The sequence below is a fragment of the Adiantum capillus-veneris genome, chromosome 21, assembly GCF_014529385.1.
Source record: "Adiantum capillus-veneris isolate H3 chromosome 21, ASM1452938v2, whole genome shotgun sequence".
Taxonomy (NCBI): Eukaryota; Viridiplantae; Streptophyta; class Polypodiopsida; order Polypodiales; family Pteridaceae; genus Adiantum; species Adiantum capillus-veneris.
In genome coordinates, this window is record NC_140951.1 from 29,225,725 (window position 1) to 29,235,423 (window position 9,699).

The 9,699-nt window shown below is 41.2% G+C and overlaps 1 protein-coding gene across 1 annotated transcript in view; it reads right to left on the minus strand.

Moving 5' to 3' along the window:
* LOC147430706 (uncharacterized) overlaps window positions 1-447 on the minus strand; it is a 31,403-nt gene extending 30,956 nt beyond the window's left edge. Inside the window, 1 exon segment of the mRNA XM_086493575.1 lies at window positions 289-447. Within this exon segment, the coding sequence (XP_086349701.1) occupies window positions 289-447 (159 nt within the window).
* Window positions 448-9,699: the final 9,252 nt, after the last annotated feature.

Genomic DNA, 9,699 nt, shown 5'->3' on the forward strand with positions numbered 1-9,699 from the left:
AACACATGGCCCATGATTGAGATGCAAACAACTCTTGATCAAACTGGCGATTCACCTCCCCCAAAAGGACACATCCCATTGTTTTTCTTCCTGCTCACTTACTTGAATTATGTCTCTATTGACCATTTTTCCCGAGACAACAAAATCTCCGAGAGTTGGCATGTAACCATGATGCCTAAACTTATGTGCCAAGTCGTCAATGTTGTTTCCCCTTGTTTGACAGACATCTTCGTGACCATGAAGTGGGCACAACGGAACCTAGGGAAGTGGTCCCTCATGTTGAGTTACCTCGTGCTTGGCCATCCAATTCTCCAAGAACTTTGTGTCGAGCTCAACATATCTGTCCAACGCCTTTACAACTAGTTGGGAAGATTGCAACCCCTCTTGGGTTGCAGCTCTCACAACCTTGCCTAGATCAGTTTCGACACCTTGCGAGCTCTCTTCCATGACCCTTTAGGAACTTTGAATGTATTCGATCAAGATATTTAACAACGAAAAATTAAACATAAAGTACTTATAGCACTCCCAAATTCATTTTTAGCACCTCTTTTTGTACCCGGATATGGTATTAGATTCACAAGTTTGTGTCGGTTTGGTCTCATAGGTCATTTTGGCCACTTGAAGATGCCAATATATCATTTCATCTATCTCTCTTTCTATCTCCCATTGTATGAGTGATCACACATAATACTAGCTGGTAGCACTCCCCAATTCGTTTTTTAGCATCTCTTTTTGTACCCAGACATCGTATTAGATTCACAAGTTTGTGCCGGTTTGGTCTCATAGGTCATTTTGGGAACTTGAAGACGCTAATATATGATTTCATCTCTCTCTCTCTCTCTCTCTCTCTCTCTCTCTCTCTCTAGATTTCAATTCCTCGTCGACTAGATCTTTAAGGTCTCTTGGGATAGTTTCCTACAGTGTTAAAACTCTCTTCTTCTTTGAAATTGAAGCTGATCCCTTTAGATAGCTTATTCCAGTGTTAGAGCTTACAACTACTGGTGATTCATTAGTTCAATCAGTAGAACTGGAGGAAAATATAGAAACTGAGCTAGAACAGTTACATGAACAAGAATACATCTGCTGAGAAATAGACAGCTGAATGACCGGAATTAGTGTTCAGATTCAGTTCAGATTCAGAAGGAATGGATACAAAGTATATCTGGCTGAAGTATACTCGACTACTATATTAGGAATTACAAAGTAAGAGTACAAGTGAGAATAATGTAGCTTGGGAACAACTCCAAGACTACAACCACACAACTAGGAGTAGGAAGTCAAAAGATAAAATGGCCCAAAAGTACAGCCAACCCGATTAGAATGTAATGGGTCCTATTTATAGCCTCTTGGAGTTAATGTGGTAACCATCATGGTAATTACTAAGTGGTCCGCTACTCGGATTTCCAGGAGCTGGTTCCCACCTAGTGAAACTACCTCCGCCAGTGAGTCTGCCTCGGCCATCTACATCCTTCCCTCCTTTCTTGAAGTTTGGTAAGACTCCAAAATTTTTGAAAAAAAAATCCACCGTCTGATCCTTCTGAAACATAGCTTTATGCCATATTTCATGCTTTTTTGAGTGCTTGAAACCCCCTATAATTGTAATTCCAAGCGTGTCAGCCAAAGAGATGCCCACACCTGGCTGAGAAAATCCATCGTCTGATTTTGAAAATGCTTGGAAAAATCCACCGTCTGATTCTGAGACGGCTGGAAAATTCCTCCATCGAATGCCGAGATGGAACTAATCAGTATCTTTCCACTGAACCCGCTTCCTTTTGCCCTTAGGTCCTGATGGTGTCTCCGAAGTCCTAGTGCCATCATTGTCCTCTGAATGAGTTTGTAAATGGCCTCTTGCTCAAGCTGATCCCACCTTTCTGTGTTCATTTCGATTTCATAAGGAGTGAGGGGATGATAAGTTTTGGTGTCAGGATCATAAAGCGTGTGTCTGACTTTTGTTAGACAAGTCCTGGCCAATTTGTGACAATGCAAAGCTGTATGGATCCATCCTTCAGGAAGAGGCTGATTTGTTCTGATCCTAGATTCAAAGAGAATCTCAGCCATTTCTCTGTACTGGGGTCCTAGGCCTGGTTTAGCCATAATGTCCTTTTCAGGAACAGGACTCAACAGTGAGTTGCAGTAGCTGTTCTGTGATCTTAGTGAGGCCTCTAATCTGAATTTTCCATTGTCACATACAGAGCTTGATCCTTTGTGCCTCATCTTTTAATTCTTGGAAATCGTTTAGCTGAAGAGTATTATTGAATAGCATTTGTCAGGTTTTCCACTCCACATTTGATCCCTCATACCAATCCTGAAGATCATCAGTAATCTTAAAGTATGTAAGCCGATTTACTGGTTCAAAATGTTAAGGGTATACTGCTGGAAAAAACCTCGGCAGCTCCACTTCTCTTGCTGGTAAAGCATACAACAGAACTGGGGAATCAGGGACAAACTCTAGAAAATTAAGGACAGCCTAGTTCCCTTTCTGCATCATCTTCCTGATAACTTTAACCCGCTAAAATAATCTCCGGAGAGCAGTTGCCTGTTCTCCTACTGTCATTTGAGTTTGAGGTCCTTTGATCGTGGTAGTTTGGTCTTCAAGAATAACTCTCACCCTCTGATCTAGAACTCCCCTAGCAATCTGCATTTTCACTAAGACCTCTTTTAACTGACTTCTGACATCTTTCATACATCTATATGTCGGCTTATTCCCCAACAGGAGTTCTAATTCCATAGAAAGGGAATAGAAATCTGCAGTATAATGCCTCTGCCAATGTGGATTAACTACTTTATCATCAGTAGTAGTTAATATCCATTCAGACACTCTCTCTAGCAATTGTATTGTACTAGGATGCTCAGGCAATTTGCACACCTCCTGATTATGGAAAGTAGCTGATTTCCAATGTTGAACCATTTCCCTAGCATCAACATATAGCCGCTGAAATCGCTCCAGATAAGTGATAAGACCATCATCCTCCAGATACATCCTGGTTATAGGAGCCTATTGATGTCGTAATCTCTTGTTCAGCGTGATGAGCTGTAATGAATGTTTCTCATTACTTGTTGGAATCTCAGTCACATCTTTGATTTTCCCTTTATCATATGTAGTGTGTTGTGACTGGTGTGTTGGTGAATTTCCAGCATTGCTGGTTTGTTGATCTCCCCATTGCTGGTCACCCGACTGCTGTCCTTCAGGTTGGTCGGATTGGTCTGCCTTGGACTGACTCCCTTCTATAGCCCCCGCTCCACCATTACCAAGTCCTGAAGGTGGAGATGGAGGAGAGTCATCATTACCATGCCCCTCTTCGGATTCCTCCCCCTTCTCTTCTTCATCAGCTTCTACCTTATCATCATCTTCCTCAAGGTTATTCTGCTGCTCAATATAATCAAGGATATCTTGATTTGCCAGAGTACTGTTATATTCAAAGAGTTTGTCTTGCAAGTCACTCTGCATTGTCTCCATGAGAGTCGTCAAATTGTGTATATTGAAAACAACATTCCCTTCTGGATTTAATATCTCAGCAAGTTTATTATAGATGTATCTTTCTGTTAAGGCGGCTTTCAGAGTAGTGTGGGTATTTAGCAAGGAGTTGAATCAACTCACTTCATTCTCAGTAGAGTTTCGAATCTGTCCGTAGCCCTTTCAGCTTTTACCTTTTCTTCCTTCAAATTTCGTACCTCAGACTCCACCTTGGATAACCTATTTTCTAATTGTTGAATAGTCCTAGTTGACTGAGCTTCATGAATACTGTGGTGCAGGGTCTGGGCAGCCCTCTCCTGCTCCATCTTTTCAATCTGCTACTCAACTTCCTTCAGTTCAATTTTTGCATTGGTTAATTCATCATCTGACATTGAAGTATCCAGCATTTCTCCTATGGCATTCACAATAGTGTTCCAAGATGACTGAATTAGTACATAACAGCCATCCTGCACTGTGGCTGAGTCACAGGTAGTCGACTCATAAACCGTGACAGGAGCCATATATGGTAGTGTAAAATAATCATATTTCTGCAGGATTAGACGTCCCGTGAGAGGATGAGTTTGCAGCTGTTGTAACCTGTCTTTCTTTGTTAATTATAAAGCCGCTTCACTATAAGGAATGGAAACCTTTCCCAGTGGACTTGAAGGTGCTGGCCCTTTTCCCTTATCAGTCTGATCTGTTGGGTGCTCAACACTGACCCTATCTGACTGGTCCTGTCATGTATTGGTAGTTGCTGAAATATACCCTGTTGACTGGGTAACTCCACCAGTGATCTGATTGAGAGGTTGTTCAGTCTGACTGGCGGGAGTCTTTTCAGTGGACACTGTTTGAATCTGGATTTCTAACTGCTTAAGAAGAGCAGTGCTTTTAGTCAATGTCGTCCTTAGTCTTTTAGAACTACTAGCCTCCTCTTGTGTGGCCTTTCTCTTTTGTCCAATGATAACTACTGGTTTTTTGGGGGCTCTTCATCTGAAGATACTTCAACATTGCTACACACTGGAAATGGATTCTGGATCCAAGCCAATCTTACCTAGGCATGGGCATCTGGAGAAGATGCCCCGTAAAGAAACTACCAAACATAACAAGCTTTGAAGACATTTTGGGACTTCAACTTGGCAATCTGCTGAAGCACATTGTGTAATAATATCTGACAGAGATTGATAGAAATTGTAGAGTCCAATCCTTTTGCTAAGAGCATAGAAAATAGCTTCTCTGACACATAAGTAGGATTACTTTTAAGACTCATAGCTTCAGCCACAAAGAGATAGGTAGTAGGAATGTCCAAATCTGCTACTGGCACTCCTTGTGCACTGGCTTTTTGTTTCTTTTTGGTAGCATCATCTTCTTTCAAGGCTGCACTGATTTGCTTTGCACTTGCCACAGATGGCTTTGGCCCATTTGGCATTCGGAATGCAAAAGCGATGTTCTCTGGAGTGATTGCTACCTTTCTACCATAGACCATAGCACTTCCATCTTCGGCATTGAAGGAATCCGAAACTTGCCTTATAATTGTTGTGTCAAACTCTATCCTTGTTGCTTGTACAACCACATGTAAATCCCACAGTCTCAGTAAGGCCTTTGCTTGCTTAGTAAACACATATCTCTGTATTTTGTTGTGAGGAATAAGCATCACTTTTGTAACAACAATGAGGGCCTGGGTTTCGTCTATAGTTTCTTGTAGCTTCTTTGACATTTTCTTCCTACCCATACACTGTGAAGACGATGAATCAGTATGCGAAGAAGAAGATGACATACTTGATTCGTCAAACCCATATCTTGGTGTGGTTGGCAAGGATAAATTGCAGTCTACAGTCTCCTCGGATGAAGAGGTTTGCGGCTGTAGCGAAGAGACTTCAAAGCTCGGCGATGGCGAATGAACAACAGTCTACAGGCATCGTGCAAGAGACTTGTGAGGGAAAACGATTACTCTCCTTATTGTTAATACGCGTTTGCACCATAAAAGCTCCACCACTTACCGTTCCTAGAGTTCTATGCACCACAAGTGACGTGGCACACATGAATTGGACAAGACTTTCTCTTGTCCTTGAAATGATTACCACTGAGAGTCCTTCTGACCGTTGTTTCTCTAAGAACTGATATTGGTTCCCATACTTTTTTGGTTCTGGTCTAGATAGAGTGCTTAATTTTTGGGAGCTTTTAAGTTAGAGCTTTTTGCAAAAATTTAGATCTCTTTTTTGTTATGGGTCCAACACTACCCATACTTCTGATTTTCTTCATTAAAATTTTTCCAAGCTATTAAATGCTAGGTCACACTATAGGAGAATTCATTATTTTTAGAAAATATGGCATGCAAGGAACTCTATCAATACTATCAACTAAACATAAAAAATATAAAGATGTTTACTCAATGGACATTTAAAGGGTTCAGGTTGAAACTTTTTCTTAGGGACAGGATGAGTGGACCTCTCAATTCTTATAAACCCTAGAGATAATGGTTGCTTGTCACCATTTTCTTGGGTTCTAATGGATCTTGACCCCCCAAAGACCTCCATGAGCACATTCTCATTCGAATGGATGTTGTTGTCAAGCTCCTAGAATCGATTTTCTATAGGCATAATGTTGCTTCCATTTTGAGTTGCAATGTCATCTTATCAGAGACCACTCGAATAAGAAAGGAACATAATAGTTTCCCCTCTGAATCCTCCTTCAAAGTAAAACAAGAGGCAACTTCCAAAATCTCAAGGCTCCTCCTTCATACGAGATGGCCCGTCCCACTACATAAACTTTCTCTAATTATAAAGGAAACAAGAAGGTGAATTTTTGTGCCTTCCTTGTCTCCTTGGAGAAAGTAAGCTTAGAAAAGGAAAAAGCTCTTTTTTTAATCTTGCATTGGTGGCACAGGCGAGTGTCTTGTATAAGGAATCATTTCAACAACAAGATATTTAAGACCCTGCTAGCACTAATTGGCAATCTCAACCCAAGTGTTGGTTTTAAAAAATTGTTCAACATTTATGATTCTTTATAGAAGTAACTTAAGGTAAGGAAGGGACGGACTCGCTTGTAAGTTGTTGCTAGGAGAGTTGACCCACACTTGGAAACACCTTTCTATTTGCACCTAGAAAGCTCTCTAGTGATACATTGGTTGTTTCACATGTTAGCCAAACAATTTACTTTCATCCTTTATACTTTATCCATTGAGCACATGAATGGAATAGTTATACTTTAAAAGCCACATTCTTATTGCATCCATTGATTTTAATCCAACATCTCTGGCGGCCCATAATTTCTTATTGCTTTTGTGTAGTACTCACCTTAAGTTTGGAGATTTCAGTACTACTAATGCAGTTGTATACCAAATATTGAAAAACTCCATTGAAGTGCACTTCATGTACCCTTTAAAAAACATAGTCTTATGCTTTATTAAATCATCAAATGCACTTAGTGATGTAAAAATAGAAATAAATTGGACTTAGCTTGACTCCAAGTAGAACAAAACTCTCAAAACAATTGTTGCTCACTAATTAGCTCACATCATCTATCAACACTCACCACAAGTGAATGGGATTGAGGCATGGTTGTCTACTGTGTTGAAGAGGGAATGATCATCTTGAACTATCATGCTACTAACTCAATATTAAAAGACGTAAATATGCAAATTGTCTTCATATCTAAGTGAGATATCTTCGTGTTATACCCGATACATTAAAATAAATTTTCATTTGATTTTAATAATAAAATTAATCTTCATTAAAAATAATGAGGTGTTTTGTTGTGCATACGCCTTATTTCCTAATCTCTATTTAAGGTTGCTTGGAAGATCGGTAAGATAGAGAATAAGCAAAGAGAGAAGGAGGTTCAGCGCTACCATGTAGCACATACAAATAGCTACAAATATCAATGCAAGTGCTCGAAGCAAGGGTGTCAAGAAGGTGACTCGTGGTGGTAGCATGACTGACCATCACCAACAAGCACCATCTAGCATAGACAACTAATCGTACTTCTCGGGCGCACTTGGCACATTACGAACCTTGAATGCAATGGTCAAAGAAATGATGTGCAAATCTCCACAAAAAGTCATAGTGAATGAAAGCAAAATGATAGTGCACTATTGAGGACATTAACCTTCTTCTCCTTGTCTATATGGTCATCCTTGTGAGAACTTATTCAACTTCTATCATGGTTGGACATCCACAATGGCTCTAACCCTCCTCTTGCAAAAGCCAGGGATGAACCTCTTATCACAATATGGGCATTGAACTTGAAGATATGAAACTCTTGTACAAAATGCCACCTTATCTGATTAATGCTTCTCGAAAAGCTCAATCAAGATTTGGTAGTCACCTAGTTGTAATGTATTATTGATCACAAAAAAAAGGGCCAACATCTCACTGCTTGGCCGCTATTACCCCATCTATCCTCGACTCAGGAGTATGTCTTGGACGCAAAGCCTTACACCCTAGTACATTAAGGTGCAAAAGAGGGTAGAAAAAGGACATTTTCCTCAAAGTGAGAAAATGTCTACAACTTGTAGTGAGTAGGCTACCGGTAGCAGCACAACTCGGAGCATGGACAATCGTTGAACTTGTGACATTGGTGTCTGTCATGCCTAGATTTGTAGTGGTTGATTCTTGGAAACATTGACAAGCTATGACATGTTGTTGTCGATGGAGTCGTCACAGATTATGATCCAGAACATGAGCATGAAGGAGGGAGAATGGCTAGAAGGAGCATCAGAGCCAGCCATAGTCAACCTTTTCAATTTTCTTGATGTCATCCTCTGAGAGTACATGGCCCCAACCGTGTTCTTGTCTCTGAGGATGTAATCGCGCCATGCCACCCAATCTGCATGTGTTGGTAGCATCAACACCGCTAGCAACACCGAACAATCACTAACAACCTGCTCCCCACCACCATGCCCCCGCTTAGAGTCAGTCCTATGATACTGTAGTTCATACATGGCCTATTGCATCATTCTAAGGAATTTCCACGCCTTTCTTGGTCGCGTGCAGGTTTGAGACAAGCTGGAGCTTTCTAATGTGTGCAAGTCAATAGACAAACAACATTGACAAGAGTTGTCTCAGAGAGAGAGAGAGAGAGAGAGAGAGAGAGAGAGAGAGAGAGAGAGAGAGAGAGAGAGAGAGAGAGAGAGAGAGAGAGAGAGAGAGAGAGAGAGAGAGAGAGAGAGAGAGAGAGAGAGAGAGAGAAGTCCGGCCACCATGGCCATCCTCCACCTCAAGTGTAGTACAGTTACCAGTGAAGATGCGAGCCCCTTTTCCGGAGCTCATCTATGGTGATTTGCGAACTAGTTCAGGCCATGGTGTGGCTGTTCTATTTTCACGCCACTATGCAGAAGAAGCAGTAGCAGTAGAAGAAGAAGAAAAGTAATGGCGCGCTTGTAGGGGTCCTTGGGCAGGATGGGCTTGTCAGAAGAGAGCCATGTCTCGTCGATGTACTGCACTATGAGCTCGACCGTTTCTCTTTGCCCCGTCGTGCTTGTATGCTGCATACCACTTCAATAACTTTACTGAAAAAGGAGATGTCATAAGTGAATGAATAGGGAGACGAGGGATTCACAAGACACACAGTGGCAGAAGTGGATACGCAAGGATCAAAGAAAATTATTCTGAGCTCACAGTCCGTCTGCGTGCGAGGACGGACTCCGTGCTCTTGAAGCTAATATATCTTAAGGCATGTACAAGTACACGTCACATGAGACTAAATGCAGGGGTCCACTATCATGAGCTCGGAGTCTGTCCGCGTGCACGGCGACGAATCCCGTGCTCTTGAGGCACTAGTGTCTTAAGCTGTTAGTGAGTAGAGGTAGCAGTAGACTACATTCTTGGGCTGAAAAAGGGTTCTCAAAAGAAGTTGGCCTTTTAAGTAGAGATGATATCAAGCCCGCGTGCATGCGGACGGGCTAGGCTACGTGAAATTTGGTGCTTGAAGGTGATTGAATTACATTCGGGATTTTAAGGTGCTACGGGCTACATTTCTTAATATTTGAACTATGAATTCGGTTCATTAATCCATCTTATTTGGGATGCTATGGCGGTGTAGGAATTCATAATGCAAATATTAAAAAAATTCCCTCCGTAATACTATGAAAAATCTATGGAGTACAAATGTAACCGCATTCGAAAGGAATATATGTTTCATGTCGTCTTTCCTTTGAGTGGGTGGGATTGATGTGTTCCTATATTCCCCTTCCCACTTTGCTTCCTACCATCAATGTTTGAAAAAGATTTATACTTTGTTAGTAGCTT